The following is a 17,672-nucleotide window of genomic DNA, read 5'->3' as shown; positions in this document are numbered from 1 at the left end:
TATATAATGTTTTCACTTATGTCTCTGGAAGTCGAAATCAATAAATAATCTCTAGGTCCTCTTTCTGTTTCTTCCTAAACAATTCTCTTATAAATCTCTTTTCTACGGCGGCGGTTGATTAGGCAATTGTCTCACGAAGGAGAATGGAGCAGTGGTGAAGTATGGAACTAGTGGTTTTCACATTCGAGAGATCTAAAGCAACACTAAATGCCCTGAACGACGTAAATTGTAATATAAGGACAATTTTTTTTAAACATTTTCATTCGAGATACTCTAAATGATTAACAGCAAAAGAAAATTCAATTCTACATTAGCTCAATTCCCACGCCGATAATCAAATATTTTCCTGTTTTAGTGAGAAAAAATTGCGCCTCGCGGAAATTCGTTTAGTTGTAATAAAAATATTTGTCGCTCTTTGCGAATGATTTTTGGGCGGCGCCACTATCGTACATTAAAAAAGATGTCAATTTCGTTCAAAAGGGTCGATTTCGTTGGGTATATTTTGACGAAAATCTACCCACACAAATCATTTCGTCTACTTTGAATTAAAAAGTTTAATATAAAATTCTCACTTTTCATTTTAGTAGTTTTTAAGTAATCGCGCTCACAAAAACCTATCAAACTCATACGGATAGAAGTCGTCCGGAGGATGGTCAACATATGTCCTTGAGACCTCAAATAATATATTTCCATTGAATCCCGAAATTGATATTTTTTATGACAGCAATAAAGTCCTATAAACTACGTACGGAAAAAGCAAAAAGAACAAGGTGGATTCGAAAAACCTTAAAATACGACATATATGGTAGCTATACGAAAGAGGGATAAATAAATGGAAAGGTTGCATGACGAGGTCAAGGGTGGACATTGAAACCAAACAAGAGATGTAATACGGATGAGAAATTAGGGCACATGAGTGAGTTAGCAGGGCAGCAGCCACCAATCTATGGGGTTGAAATACGCGCCGGTGGGTGACCATCGTGGAATTCGATCCGAAATTCCTACGGCGTAGTTCTTCAGGACGTAAGAGAAGAAAGAGGGAAAGATCATTGCCGCAGCAAAACAAGCTCTTGCGAAAAAGAGGAGCGTGAGCTCGGGAGGCGGCAATTAAATCATAAACAGACGTAATGGCCGGAGGAAATGGAATGAAGAATGTTTACCATCCGTTCGCATTTGGCGGTGTTACTTCTCTCGAAACATCATTGACGACTGGCATCACAAAACACGTCATTCCATACGCTCGTCGGCCAGTCATTAGAATCATTAGAGATGGTGAGATAGACGCGTAATATCAGGGCTCGTGATGTCTGAAGTGGGAATGGGTATGGGAGGACGTGAGGGTCGCTTGCTTGCGGTGCTGGGCTGCGGAGAGAGAAGATCACGTAAGGGGGAAGGGATGGAGGCACTCGTGGGCGAGGGGGATGGGGAGGCGTGGAAAGGTCGCGGCTGGCTCGCTCGCTCTACCCATCGTCCCGGAGGGAATCCGTAGGGAGAGAGGTGCCAACTACTTCCTTTCCTGCCCTATCGCTCTTTTTTTCAGCTACGGGAATGGAAGATAGTGCGGTCAACAGTCTCGAAGCACGTTTTAATTGGCCATCGACGAATATTTTGAGACAGCCGTAATGATTCTAATGACGGCTGCGATGATTCTATATTGCAAGATTTTCCCATGACAATATTTGTTATATATATTAATTAATGCACTATATATACATATATATAGTGCATATATATTGCGTGTGTATATATATATATATATATATATATATATATATATATATATATATATATATATAATACACACACACACGCAAGGGTTTTTCGTATATTAATGAAGGTGGCTTGGACCACCGAAAAATGAGTTTTAAAAACTTTTATTAGCATTTTAAAAAACTATTTTTGTGCTAGAGTGTGTGTGTATATGTATAATATATATATATATATATATATATATATATATATATATATATTATATACATTATTAGGTAATCTACCGGTTAAGGTAAGTGTTTGGATGGACACAGCTACTAAATGAATATTTTGTGATTCCTAACAAAATACAAAATCCAGTATCCTACTATACATCAGACCCCTCTTTATCTCTGAGTACCTTCTGCCTCCTTTCATCCCGTCCAACATCCCTATCCTGTTCCTTCCCTTTCCTCGTTTGCTTAACATTTTCCCCTCTATTACAGTCTTCAACATCCCACTACCGGTCATTCCCCCCTTCACCCACTTTTCCTGCCTCCATAGGATTTCTTCCAACAAACCCCTCTCCTCGCCCACCATACCAAGTACTTTCTCATTTGTTTTCTTCTCTGTCCATTTCACCTTCTCCATTCTCCTCCACACACACATTTCAAAAGCCTCCAGTCTACGTCTATCCTCCTGCTTCAATGACCACGTTTCCGCACCGTACATAGCTACGGTCCATATCAAAGTTTTCACGAGTATTTTCTTTACATCCTTACTCAACGTCCCTGTCATCAACTCCCTCCTCCTTGTGAAAGCCTCTTTGCCTAGCGCAATTCTTCTCCTTACCTCTCTACTACTTTGACCGTGTTGGTCCAAAACACTACCGAGATACGTAAACTGTTCTACCTGCTCCAGTTTTTACCCTCCTATTTTAATGTTTAGCTTAGCTTTTTCATTCTAGAAAATCGCATAACCTTTGTTTTATTAATATTGATTCTCAACTCATACCTGTCGCACTGAATTTCCAATTCACTCAGCAATGCCTGCAACCCCTTCGCTGACTGACAAACTAAAGCTTGGTCATCAGGAAACCTAACTGATTTTACGAATTCCCCTCCAACTTTCATTCTTACCTCCAGTTCTTCCCATGCCTCTTTAATCATTTCCTCTGCATACAGGTTGAACAGCAACGGTGATAATGGGCAACCCTGCCTTACACCTCTTCCTAACACTGCCCATCCGGACTCCCCGTTCCCCACCCGCACCTGAGCCGTCTGAGACATGTACAGGTTGCGGACTACCCTCCAATGTATTCGTATTTTCTGCAATATACCCATTAGTTTTTCCCAGTTCACTCTATCAAACGATTTTTCGAAATCTACGAAACAGGCAAATACCTCCTGGTTGTGTTTTATATTACTCTCGATTAATAATCTCATTATTCCAATGGCATCACGCGTACCTCTCCCCTTCCTAAACCCAAACTGATCATCCCCTAAGTAAACATTTGCCCTACTCTCTATCCTTTTGTTTATGATCCTGAATATTTTTATATAAACACAATCAAACACAAAATCCCGCCATATGGCGAAAACATATTCATTCTCATGGAGATAGATGTAAAGAAAAGGGTTAGAAACACATAAAGGACGTTCACATTTTTTCGTTTGTGATCTGTTCGATTTCGCCTTCCCCACCTCTTCTGTGTCCGTCCTTTATATGTGTGTGTGTGTATATATATATATATATATATATATATATATATATATATATATATATATATATATATATATATATATATATGCTTTCGTAGACGTAACACGCATTACTTCTATATCTTCAGAGGAAGACGGATTGTTTCCGTCGAAATATCAAGAAAATACGTGTGAGTGTTCTTTTTTTTTGTGTTTCTATATTGTGTGTTACTGTAGTAGTAGTAGTTTTGAGGGGAGGCGACCGACAGCTAAGATCATTTGCGCCATAGGGGAAGGACAGGAAAGGATGAAGGGTGGAGAGAAACCCGGCGTCGGCATTAGCCTACTCTTTACGAAAGGCGCCAAGGGGTCCACGGCTTAACGTCCCATCCGACGGACGGCGTACTCACTCAAAGTGTCCTCCACAAAGCACCTCAAGTAGGGATCGAGATACGTGTATTGTACTATATACGAGGGTCATCCGGAAAGTAGTACCCGTTCGTGAAATAAAGACACAAAAGTAAATATTAACAAACATAAAAAATTTTATTTGAAAGAGGATACTTTAAACTACTTCTCAACATAATCTCCAAGCAAATTAAGGCATTTGTCATAACGTGTGACAAGTTTCTGTATTCCTGCTGCATAGTCCTTCGCCGCCAGCTCATTGAGATACGCGAGGGACCCATCTTGCACAAATTTTTGCATAATGCAGATGGTGTTTAACAATTTCATGAACAATTGTTCGAGAAACATTGGGAAAATGCTCACAGATGTCATCAATTGTGACGCGCCGATCGTTCCTCACGAATTCGTCAACTGAGCTCACCAGTTGGTCTGTAATGACAGACGGTCTCTCCGAACGCTCATCGTCGTGTGTGTTCCCCCTCCCCATGTTGAAGTTGCGACACCACCGCCGAACAGACGACTCGTCCATTACATTGTCTCCATACACCTCCTTTAATTGGCGATGAATATCACATGGGCGAACGTTTCTTGCATTGAGGAATTTAATCACTGCCCTCACTTCACAACTGGCGGCGTTCTCAATTTTTTTAAACATTGTAAACAATCACAGAAACAACACAGGCAATGCTAGCGTCACGCAACTTGGCTCAGAGAAGGCAGACAAGCCACTGAAGCTATCTGACCTCGTCCAGCGGCTACTCGCGTCGTCAGCACTTCATGCGGCACGAACGGGTACTACTTTCCGGATGACCCTCGTATATATATATATATATATATATATATATATATATATATATATATATATATATATATATATATATATATATATATATATATATATATATATATATATATATATATATAGAAACGCAATTATTGGCGTTGTAAAAACTATTTTTTTTCACATCATTAGCAAGAGCTCCTTACGAGGGGAGGACATCTTAAGAGAAAGCGCCTACGTTTGAAGTTTCCTTCTGATTGAAAGAAATATAATTGCTTGGTCCCATCATTTCCCGTTCTTTCAAGCGGAATAAAAAGCGTCTTCGTTGACCGCCTCCATCAGGAGCCATATAAAATTTCCTCCAAGTGTCAAATGCTCTAACATCAGCTTCGCTTAACTCTCTTGTATCTCTTTTCTCTAACATAAAAATATGAATACAGTCAATAAAATTTATAATTCTGGTTCAGGAAATTTCACTTTATAGTTTCGCAATCGTCTCGCCGATTTAAACAAAAAGTAAGGAATACTTGCGGGAAGAAAAATATAAATGCTTTGAACCCAAAATATTTCAAGTAACGCAAATCCAAAGCTAAGAAGCACATTTTTACACCTGTATATTAAGGTTTGGCCCCGGTACCGCAAGAGTAACACTCGTAGGAATATTTCTTTATGTTCTCTAACCTGTAGATTCTAATGTGGGTAAATTTACCGAGGTAGGAGTGTTGTTGTAGCATAGTTGTAGAATAGTTATGTTGAGATATATATAAACCATAAACACAGTTATCAACCCGAAGGTCGGTTTGGTAGCTGTTAGCAGATTTCACCCAGTACTAAGCCCGACGGCGTGTGAAATTCACACATCAGGGTAGGGGGGGCAGTCCCTTTCCCTGTGCCGGTTATGGTTGATATGGTTTCCCAGGAAGAACTGGTACCCGAAAAATCACATAGCTTGGGTGGAGCTACAGATGCCCAGAGACTTGCCCGGGAATCTAACCCGGGACCCTCCGGTCAGCAGTCCAACGCTCTACCCCCTGGACTACCGCGACCCACCTACATATATATATATATACACACCCACGCATTTATGTATCGATCATTATTGGTGGTCTACCAAAGCAAAGATAGGTTTATAACAAATAACTCGTATGGCGTGCCCCTCCCCAGCCTGAAAGCCCGTTTTCCCTGCACCAGATGATTGAGCCGAATTTGATTGATTTTTGAATTTCCTATCGTTGGGAGGAATGAAAATCATTTGACTTATTTCCATAAGGTTTAATAAGAAACCTATGACCACGTCTATGAATATATAAATTATTTTTATAATAGGCTTGCGTCCCGCCATTTCTAGGACAAGGGGGAACTGGACGGATTGCGTTTGAATTTTGGGGAGCGTGATCAGCATAAAGAATGAACTAGAATTAAGGGACTTAATTATTTATTACTGGTCTCTGTGAAGACCCGTCAGAAGTAGAAACAGATAAACCCTGAATACTACTCCAAAGTCTCATTATTTTCTAGGGAACGTAGTACTTCTAAGCATGAAGAAATCATATGTTCTGCTATAGCAAAACAATGCTCTCTTCCACTTAATGCCTACCTCTCTTCAGCCTCTCCAAAATTCCCATTAATTTCCTCCAGCCTCGTTTACCCAACATTCGTCCTGCCTTCACCGCCTTAACACTCCATTGCTTCTCTATATATATTCCGTCCATTTTTCCTCTCTTCATTGATTTCTCTGGAGGACCTCACTTCCCGTACCTCACCAAGCATTTTTTCATGTCTCTTCCTTTCCTTTAATTTTATTTTTTGTCGTTTTTCTCCGTATTCACATCTTAAAAGCTTATGTCTAAGACTTTTTTATGTCTCTCCCATAATTGAAAATAGTTTTGTTAGTAACGGAATTCTTATCCTATTTTTTTTAACCATATATCCATTTTCTAAAAATATTTCTGAAAAACTCTGTCGACCTCGCCACCTAATGAAGCCTCCCACAGCTAATCCTGAGTACTCATCCGATGCTGCATGTGACAGCCCAGTTATGCGTAGTTTTGGACCAAGGCATAGAGCATAATTAAAGCATACACCCTTCCAGCAATATTCCCATGATAGATGAAGCATCACGCCTCTTCCCTCTCCTCTTTAAATTCAACTTATATTCACCTAACGTTTTATTTGTGACCTTTCCCGTACAATCTTGATGATCCTAGGTTCTACCTTAGATACGTGACAGAGTTCGAGAAGATTTCAAGATTATCTACAAAGGCAAACTAATTTCAATTTTGGTTTTCAGAATAAATTTTGAAATTCTTAGATATTTATGACAAAATTGGCATCTCATAAAAAAGATAAAATTTACCACAGATTACGTCTGGAATTGCATCATCTTGAAGTATTATGCTCGTATGTATACTGAGTTATGTGGATTCAAATACGATAGATCTCGGTCGTTAAAAATAATCAATAGTAAGTGTAGGGATGGATATATAAATACCTCTAGTGCAGAAAATAATGATATGTCCCTACCGACTTTGGTACTCGGTCATGCATACTTTACACCTTGGCAATGGTCAATATGAATTTCTAAATGCCGCAAAACGAACTACAGAGGTAACGCCTCAGAATAATATCAATTGAGTGTTGACTGGCTTAGATTTGCGGCGAGAAGTCAGTAAAATTACGATTACGTGCTTTTTCATTGTACTTATTGTATTTTTTCGACCAGAAAACGAGATGAGATGTGAAAAACGCTCAAGTTTTTTCTTTTCTTTCATTAATTATTCAATTCTTTCATCCGATCTAGGTTGTTATCACAATAAAATCTCCAAAAGTAAGTTTTTTTATGGATTTTCTGTCTCCTTAGTAACATTTTCGTAAATTGAAACAGCAGTTTGCTATCACCAATTTTTTTATTTTTTTGATACTCGACCTAAAACACTTGCTTCCGAAATGATTTTGAAAAAAACTCAAATGCCATGCGAAGGTGCATTACTCCATATGAATGACCGAGTTGCATTATTCCATAAAATACCGGGACAGATACCCTGCCGACTAATCTACTCTACACCCTACACCGCAAACCATGCAAATAGTACTACTTGCAGTGTACTTTTAGGGGAAAGAGTTTAGAATTTCTGTAGGCAATTGAAGTTCCATTCTTTAAATGCTTTTGGGTGTGTCAAATTTGTTAGTAAAGTGCCTTTGGAAGCATGTTGTAAGATGTAAACTCTTGGTCGGATACGAGAAAAGTTCCCTTGCCTTCTCCTTAGAACGAACTTCAAATATAAACGGCCGTTTTGATGACCATTAAGATTTTGGCGACTTAGCACTTGATTCTTGTCCTCTGGATGTATTTATAGTGAATATCATTTCTTTTTGTTGCATTTTTTTGTAGTTATGCCCACCGTAATTCCGAATGGGGTAATAACTTCGTGCTTCTGAAATGCATTATACGTATTCTGACTGAGCATAATAAAATTTTCAATAATGTCCTACAATCGTGGCCCACACCTTGTCTAGGGTCCCAGTCTTCAAGCAGCGAGTGTGATGCGGTTTATTATTGAAACATTCGGCTATTATTATTATTATGTAATCTACCGGTTAAGGTAGGTTTTTGGATGGACACAGCTCCTAAATAAATATTTTGTGACTCCTAGCAAAACACAACATCCTACTCTACATCAGGTCCCTCTTCATCTTTGCGTACCTTCTTCCTCCCTTCATCCCGTCCAAAATCCCTATCCTGTTCCTGCCCTTTCCTCGTTTGCCTAACATTCTCCCTTCCATTACAGTCCTCAGCTTCCCACTGCCAGTCAATACGCCCTTCATGCACTTTTCCTGCCTCCATAGGATTTCTCGCAAAATACCCCTCTCTTCGCCCACCATATCAAGTACTTCCTCATTTGTTTTCCTTTCTTTCCATTTCACCTTCTCCATTCTTCTCTAAACCCACATTTCAAAAGCCTCCAGTCTACGTCTATCCTTCTGCTTCAATGACCACGTTTCCGCACCGTACATAGCTACGGTCCATATCAAAGTTTTTACCCTTACCCCATCCTTACTCAAAGTCTCCGTCATCAACTCCCTCCTCCTTGTGAAATCCTCTTTGCCTAGCGCAATTCTTCTCCTTACCTCTCTACTACTTTGACCGTGTTGGTCCAAAACACTGCCGAGATACGTAAACTGTTCTACCTGCTCTAGCTTCTGCCCTCCTATTTTAAATTTAAACTTTCACTTTGTCTTTATGGAACACCGCATAACCTTTGCTTTATTAATATTGATCCTCATCCCATATTTTTTTCGCACTGAATTTCCAATTCACTCATCGATGCTTTCACCTTGACTGACTGACAAACTAAGAGCTTGCTGCTCAGCAAACTAAATGCTTATATATACCTGTATATATATATATATATATATATATATATATATATATATATATATATATATATAAACACAGATGTAGATTTTTAAACCATGGAGACAAAAAGAAAGGAGAGTCATAATATGTTGTTTTGACGTTTCGACTGCTGGGCCGTCGTCTTCAGAATGGCGTTCTCGGGGAAGAGCGGAGAGGACATGTGCGGGGGAGAGGTGAGGGATGGAGAGATAAGGGACCAATAGGAAATGAACAAGGGGGTTGGAGGGGATATGTAGGTAGCCATATGATGTATTCAGTGGGCTTGGTTCAGCCTGGGCGGTTTAAATGACTGGGTCACCCAGATATTCGCCATCTCGCGGGTTCTCACCTCTATTATACTAGCAGATTTGGGAAGAGTTCCAATCACCGAAACGGTGAAACAGTCATTAAAAGATTGATTGTGGGAAGCAGTGTGAGTAGGGATGGGATAATTAAGGAAGGAGGTACTCGGAGATAAAGATGTAATTGATGTGGTTACTGGATTGTGTTTTGTTAGGAGTCACAAAATATTAATTTGGTAGTTGTGTCCATCTAAACCCTAACTTAACCAGTAGATTACCTATAAATAATATGTATATGTATATATATATATATATATATATATATATATATGTAACACATCGACGTCAGCCATTCCGGAGAAAATTGAATTTTCTTTTCCTATATGTGATCCCCATATTTCATCACAAACAAATTATTCACAATTATTTAGTCAAACCATTTATAAAGCAGTAAACATTAACGCATAATTTTCATTTACATTGTAGTGCCTTAAATTTGTTAACTGGCACATTCTTAAAAGTTTCATAAAAGTTTTTCCTGCGAATTCGGTCTCATTTTATGCACAAACCAAAGCGTGACTTGTATTGAATGCAGAGGATTGGGTTTGGAGAAATTGATGTGGAACAGAGATACTTAAGAATTTATCATCGATGCATGTGTGTGTCTGGGTAATTGATTGGCATTATTAGGGTAGCTGTTGTTAATTCACGCGGAAAGTACCCAGATATTCCTACCATGTGGTTTCTAATTTAAATACCTCCTGTAAAAGTCATGCCAGAAAAAAACACGTAAAACAGTGTCTATCCATAAGCTAAGAGACCGAGAGAGATATTAATTAAAGTTCCTTTCGCTATTTTTACTTATTTTGGTAACCCGTGGGCAAATGTCTATTCGAACAAACGAACACTTGGCATCATGCCATTACTTTAGACTCTAAATCATCTAGGAAAAGTTATTGTTGCATTTAATAGGTGAATAAATTCTTCAAATATATTCAAATACAAAAATATTAAAACATGTAACTTTATAAAAATTCAATTTTAATAAAATATCATGATTTAATGTATTTCATGACTTGTTTACCCCTAACTCCTTAACTGCACGAAAGATTTGAAGTATTAGCGGAAGTGTACTTACATATATGGGTAAGATGCGTAGAGGCTATAATTCATGATTTGAAGTAAGCATCAAACGTGACGTACAACGAAATGAAACTAAAAGGATTCAAGGGATTCAGGCATCACCGTCAATGTGCAAGTTGAAGTGAAGATACGTAATTTCATTATTAAGTCCGGTTATGTTATGGAAACATACGCTGCTCTTTTTTAGGAAGTTGACTAGCGAGGAATAAGGGGAATATATTCAAAAGCAGTACACTTCACTTGAGGGGAACGCAATTCTCTCTGCTGTCCTCGGTAACTGCTTCAGCTTGCCCCATCTTGACGTCTTAGCTGACGGTGGCATTAAAGTCACCACCGATGAAACCTTATTCCCATCCGCATCCAAAACCAATTCCAAATGTCAAGATTCATCCTCATAGCCGTCTAACTCCGACCAATCGCGTGGACTGAGAAACATGGTCACCCCAAGATGGCCTACGTGAACCAAGATCCTTTTCAGCCTAATGATATCGAAATATATACAGAAGTCACCCTTTAATTCGAATTTCACCCGAGGAGAACTCACATTGGACTGATCATTTTCCTCCACTTTAATAAACACCGGAAAATTGCTCCCAGTTTTCACCTCAACAAAATGGTTTGTGTATTTTAGCAATTTCCTTAGCCACTATTATCGTGAAGTTAGGTTTCGATTAGCGATGATAGGGTTAAGCCCGAAGTGAACTTACAAGCCCCACGAAATTCACGCGTCAGGATAGAGGGCCTTTTGCGTGTAACCTGCGATTTCCGAAAAACTTGGTATTCAGAGATTTTCATTGGAGCATTAATTTAAAAGACAAATTATGAAATATTTTTCTTAAAGTTTTGACTTGGCAAATAGAATATGCGGAGGTTGCGAGCGTAAAAGTGAAGGGAGGTTGACTTTGAAGACACAACTGGTCGAACTTCTTCTTTGGCGGCAGGAAAGAAAATGCATTCACTTATGACGGAAATAGAATTCGTTAAAATTCAACTAAATTCTCTTCCGAACTCCCCTCCGTCGGCGGGGAACGAGTGTCGATTGCGGTAATCATCCCCCAAGGTTGTTTTGGCGAGTGAATTGATGGAGCCTACTTCGTGCCAACAGCGTTGAAATTAACGCTTAGGGGTAGTGAGGGGGACGGGAGGGAGGAATGCGGGACTTTTCCTAGTGCCGGGTGTAGTTTCCCAGGGAGATCTGGTCCCCAGGAAGCTCGTGTGAAGCTGGTAGTGTCCAGAGGCATCATCATAATTTGAACCCGGGGCATTCGGTACGGGAAACGAACGATCCGCTCATCAGACTACCATGCCAACATTCATTTGAATGCAATCAACACACAAAAACAGGAACGCCTCTTAATAACGCTGTTTGCTGGGGAGTTATATTTCATTTTGGCTTACTAAAGGACGCCCGCGAAAAACTTATTTTTACTACTGTAAATTAACATCGTTATAGACTTAGTGTGTTTTTGTGCGGCTCGGCGATTTGGTCGTTGGCGTAAGAGGATAAGAGATAGGATATACGTAGGTTGGTAGTTTTACAGAGGCGGTTGTGGGGAAAAATGAAAACAAATTTAAACGGACGAGAGTAGGATAACAAACGAAGTGCTAGGCATAGTGGCGGAGAAGAGAAGATTGTTGGGAGGAATCAAAGGAGGTAAGAAAGGCGAATGCATAGCATTATAATTGGTGGTGGAATGCTGAAGAGTGAAGGATGTGAGAAAATGCTAAGTGAGGGGAAAATAATGAACACGTTGGACGGATTGAAGGGAGGCAGGAAGTATGCGGAGATAAAGAAGAGTTTATTTGAGTGTGGGGTGTCAGGTTGTGTCATGTTAGGTGAGGTTTAGCAGTAGTTTTTAGAATTACCAGTAATAGATTAACAATAGATAACGTTAATGGTGATATCTTGAATTATGGAGAAAATGGTGGCGTCAAAGAGAATAAATATGTAAATATGGAGAGGTTAGCCAAGGGATGAATAAATTGAAAAGAGAGAGAGAGAGACGACTCAAACCAATCTTTGGATTAATGACACACGATGATGGCCGTGGATTATTTTGATGAACCATGACAGGTCTGTACTCACTTATACATCAAGGCCTTAGTTCACTGCGCTATCTCAGAGGCATTGCAATTGTATGCACTCAGCCATCGATCCAAGCGCTAGATTTTATTTCAATATTTTCGTATTTTATATCAATGTCTTATGAGCAAAAAAATTTGCACTTTTTCACGAAAACTTTAGGAAAAGTGCAAATTTGTTCTTCTCATAATGACGAACTTCCACTACATCTCGCCTCGCAAAATCTTTAGGTAGGTTAATTGTGCAATTTATTCCCCTCGTCTACAAACTGCGTTCACGTACATTTATACATGTGCTCAATCTCTCCAAGTCGTCAATCATTTCGTTTCCATTAAAGCGGAGAAAACGTATCTTCCTCTATCCTCTCACAAAACTTCATTTCCTTCGTTGAAGTCCCACGGTGAGTGTTTTAGGTGTAATTATAGATGGCAATGATGTTGTTCACGACCGAATTGAAGAAATTTCTCGAAGGTCATTGACTATTGTCCTGCACTGACTCACGAAATAAAGTGATCCTCTTCACCCGCGAACGGTTCTATTAGGTCGCGTCCTTTCAGTTATGAACCAAGGGGGTCGACTGGCAACATCGAAGTTCCTCAGTCGGCTCCAAAGCCCTCCAGCTTTGATCAATTTCCTTCCCTCTAGAATTCATTGATTGGCATGCTACTTTCATCCACTCTTAGTATTCGCACCCGACAACACCGCCATTGATTAGAGCACATGAAGTTCCTATCAAAGATTTTGTATCGATGTTTCCGTAATGCGTGGTGACCTTCAATTTAGTTCATCCGTCCCACACGTGCCATACATAGCAAGCCTCCTGATTGTCACGAAATTCCGATTTTCCTCATCCTGGCGTCACTTATTCGCTAGATTCCCCCTTATGCTCAATATTCCTCCCTAAAACATTTCCTGCCATGGACCACTTCTCTCCGCCCTCCAAATTCGTCGCGTCCCTTGAATGCTAAACGGGTAATTCATCCCCAATTATGAATTATTTAAAAAATGAATTATCGTGTCCTAATAATTTGCAACAAGTGTTCCCATATCACGAATACTTGAAGGAAGATAAAAATTATGATAAAGCGGGGAAGAAGATGGAGCAAGAGGGGGCAGATTTAGGACAGAATGCCGTCACAAATGTTCATTGGCTGCCCAAGTGGGCAAGTATAAATCGTCCCGGTGAGTGAAGTCCCACCTTTACCGGTCATTGTGCATAAGAAACGCATGGCATTGAAGAAAGAAACATGGCTTCAATGGAAGTGTGGTTTGCGAGAAGGAGACACTTCAAACTAGGAATAAAATATGAATTCTTAATCTAACAAGAAAGGAAAGCCGACAGGGAACGGCTTTTTGCAAAAGAAAAAAAAGTACGTCAGTAACAGCACTAACTGTCCACCGGCACACTCTGAGCATAGAGCGGTACAAAAAGGAAGCGGAGGCGAGGGTCGCCCATTTCCCACAGCGGGAAATTACACTTGGGCAAGAGGAAGTGGGTGACAGCAAGATCGTGAAGCGGATAAAATGATACCAAAATAACTTAGTGGACGGCGGAAGAGATCCGTCCGGCCGTGAAGCGGCTTATTGCTATGAAGAAAATTTAAAATTAAAAGACATAGAAAAGACTCATGGGCGAGTAATATCTTGAGGCAGTGGATAAGTGTGTTTCTCTCCGGGATCATAGTCCCAGATGATTTATAGTAGCGGATTTCCAGACGGTGCGAGGCGGGATTTGAAAGGCGCGACTTGCGAGCGAATAAACTCCGCGACGGACGGGAGTTTATGCGCTGCTCGCACGTCGGCCATCGTAGTGAAACGACTCACTTGGAGTAACGACCGAACAGCCTTGTTTTGGATGGTTTCAAGGTGTCGCCAGAGCGTTTTCCGGATGGCAAACACGGGGCAAGCGTGCAGAAACTGCGGGCGAATGATCGACCTGTAAAGTCCCATCCTGGCCGAAGATGATCACAATCACGAGCGGGCAAGGGAAACTCCACCCGGCGTGTAATAACGTCTCGTACTAATGTTCAAAATTCTACCGTTACTCACTTACATATGGTGATATAACGCATTTATTCTATTTCAATCTCGTGAAGAATTTATAATAATAATTGTTTCAGGCCATGATAGAAGCCTTTGTGTTGATTACGTTGATTTGATAAATTGAGTTTTAGATTCGAAGGAAGCCGAGGCGAAAGTAAAGGAAAGCAAATTTGGGGGGAATGGAGAAGGGAGTTGAGCTGAAAAATGGTGTCTCGCAGTGAAATGGGTGTGAGGCAGTGTTTAGGATGGACGAGCCTTAGAAGTATGTCGATGCTCACGAGTCCCGAGTCTCGTAGTCCCACAAGACATCTAAAAACCACCTTGAAGGTTCGAAGACCATGACCACTAATGACTATCGATAAAATAGAAAATATCCGGCGGCTCCGTAGGATGGAGCGCCTGAGGAAAGAGTTGCAGAGAATGCCGTACTCACCATTATGAGCGAGCGGAGTTGATCAAGGATGTTGGGGGATGCCGCCGACGAAACGTTCGTCCGGTTCGCGAATGCGAAGGAGGGCCCGTGCGAGGAGGAGTTGCGTCCGGAGGGGTTGTTGGCGGCGACCCTTCGGGCGGAGAGCGAGGAGGAAGGGGAGGAGGAGGAGGAGGATGTGGAGGGGGAGGAGGAGGAGGCGGTGGTGGTGGTGGAGGAGGAGGGTGAGGGGGGGAAGTGGGTCGGGAGAAGGTGACCGATGAAGGCTAAGATCTTCCCTTCCAACGTGACGGCGGACTTTCGACACCGTTCCACCTGAATCAACGGACGGGTCGCCCTTCCGAGCGCGCTCCTCGCCGTTCACTCCCCCGTCTCTCGCGCACCGATGGGCCACTCGCCGCGGGACGAGACGCCCACGCCCGCCTGCTGTCCCCTCTCCTAAGGGCCCTCTCGGCACCCTCCCCCGAATTCACCCCGCGCGACGGTTCGCCCGATATCCGTCTCTTTATATCGAACAACGCCAATTCCTTCCACTCGACGTCCGATCATCAATGGCGCCAATCTCGGACTTCACGCACTTCTTCGAAGGGAAGCAGAAGAGACGATTTTATCACCTTCCCCGCGTCTCCGTTTCCCCTTATATCCTCCCCCACTTCAAAGTGTACATACGTCGCGTTTTCTTGGTGGATCTTCAATGAACTCGAGGCCTCTAAACTTGGTGCTGGTCGTTGATGCTTTGTTTTGAAAGGACAGGTGGTGAGTTAGGCCCCGATTTTTCTCGCTGTCTCGAGCTCTAAGGTCCACCGAGAGGACATTAAACTTTCTTGAGGTAAAACATACGAAAATTCAAAACTTACAATGCTATCATTAATTTACGGACATTATTTCAATTATATAAGGAATTAAACCTTATAAAAATGCGCCATTACTGAGAGGGTTTAACGCAGAAAGGGTGGAAATTTTACATGTCACCTACTATTAACCAGCATTATTACGACTAATTGATATTTTCCGCTGCATATATAAACGGATTTATAGTTGAATAATAAGCCTTATAAATACTGGAATTATTTTGACAATATCCAGGAAGTGTAAAAATTCGTCAACTTTTTTCGTAAACCCTGAAGGAACACTATAACCTTAAGCTAGAGCAAACGACACTTAATATCTACACTCCGTTGTAATCAAAATTTAAATTAGAAATGTTTTTTCCAGTTAAATTTTCGCGAACGATAAAATGAATAGTACGAGAGTACTCTATTGAATTAAACAAAGCGTGCAAGGATTCGACGGAGGACGCAATTTTGAAGCTCGTCTACCACTAGTGAAAGGTATCTACTTTTTCGGAGCTTTTTAGTAGCACGTCTCCCGCGGGAGTCACACTCAAGAGGCTTTACATACGAGATAATTTCCCCGGGCTCAGTCGGGAGGAACTACGAAAGGCCTTCCGTAGGCGTGTAATGGAAAGAGTTTTCCCCCTGTTCTTCAGAACAAGTCCAAAACTTCTCTCCCTCTCTCTCTCTCTCGCCTGTTTTCGACGTCCGAGAGTCCCAACTTTCACGACGGGAGAGGAATGCTCCCGCCTCCCCTTTTGGTTTGAATACAGGCCCCTCCCCCGCACCGCGCTCTCACGTGCGCCCGACGAGGCAAAGGGTTTGAAGGGTCCCGGGAACCTCCTCCGGGGTGGACGATCTCCCCGCTCTGAACTCTGACCGGAAGAGGAAAGCTCTGCCCTCCCGCTACTTCCGAACGCACCTCTCGACGCCTCCAACCCCTATACTCCACTCGCTTCCCTCGTAGCGACTGAATCGGCGGCCGTTTGATGCGACTCTCCGCAGATACGGAGAGGGATGCTGTGGGCGGAGGGGAGGGGGGAGGAGAGTAAGTGCGCGGGGGGGGGAGTAGGGAGCGGGATGGGTTTGGGGAATCTCTGCACGTGCGCGGTCGGTGGCCCTGCTCCCTGTCGGCGGCTGTGGAAACCACTTGGGTGTTTTTTTTCCTCTCCACCCCACCCCTCTCCTCTCCCGCACCCACGAATCAACCCTCTCCCTCCGCCGACGCAAATCCCGCTGCACCTCTCGTACACCCCCATTCCTTGGCTAGTGGACCCGGTCAACAAGAATACCCACCTCATTTTTCCGGGTGCCCGAGCTGAATGCCGTTGCTATGGCTACACGTTCAGTATGCATCAAGTGGGTGCCCAGTTGAAGGTATGCACACTTCACGGTTGGGTGGGGTGATTCGATGGATGTGGTAGCTAGGATTAGTTCTGATTAGAATAAATTCGGAGATAAAAAAAATTATAACTTAGCATCGTGTAAACTACACCCTAACTAACATCTATCATTATCGGTAGATTTGGATGAGGCGACCGGCATCTGAGGTCATTTGCGCCAATAAGGATGGATGGGAGAGGAGGAAGGGAGGGAAGAAACCCGGTGTTGGCATTTAGCCTACGCTTAACGAAATGTGCCAAAGGATCCCCAGTTTAACGTCCCATCCGACGCACAGCGTACTCACTCAAATTGCCCTCCACAAAGCACCTCAAGTAGGGATCGGGATACCACTGAAAAATATCTGCCGTGTCAAGGATTCGAACCAGGGCCCTCTGGGTGGGTAGCCATTGCGTTATCCACTGCACTATCCCTATCCCCGTAACAGCTATGAGGATCATTTCCTTAGGTCAAAATTGAGGTA

The 17,672-nt window shown here is 41.9% G+C and overlaps 1 protein-coding gene across 1 annotated transcript in view; it reads right to left on the bottom strand.

Moving 5' to 3' along the window:
* The window catches only part of LOC139694198 (calmodulin-like), a 132,469-nt gene extending 115,690 nt beyond the window's left edge, over positions 1 to 16,779 (bottom strand). Inside the window, exon 1 of the mRNA XM_071592635.1 lies at positions 14,979 to 16,779. Coding sequence (XP_071448736.1) covers positions 14,979 to 14,981 — 3 coding nt within the window. The 5' untranslated portion in view covers positions 14,982 to 16,779. The remainder of the gene's footprint in view (positions 1 to 14,978) is intronic.
* Between the last annotated feature and the right edge of the window lie 893 nt (positions 16,780 to 17,672).

The sequence above is a fragment of the Hetaerina americana genome, unplaced genomic scaffold (genome assembly GCF_022747635.1).
Source record: "Hetaerina americana unplaced genomic scaffold, ioHetAmer1.1.p SCAF_5, whole genome shotgun sequence".
NCBI classification, from domain to species: Eukaryota; Metazoa; Arthropoda; class Insecta; order Odonata; family Calopterygidae; genus Hetaerina; species Hetaerina americana.
Note: the sequence above shows the minus strand (reverse complement) of the source record. Positions and strands in the feature narration are given on the sequence as shown.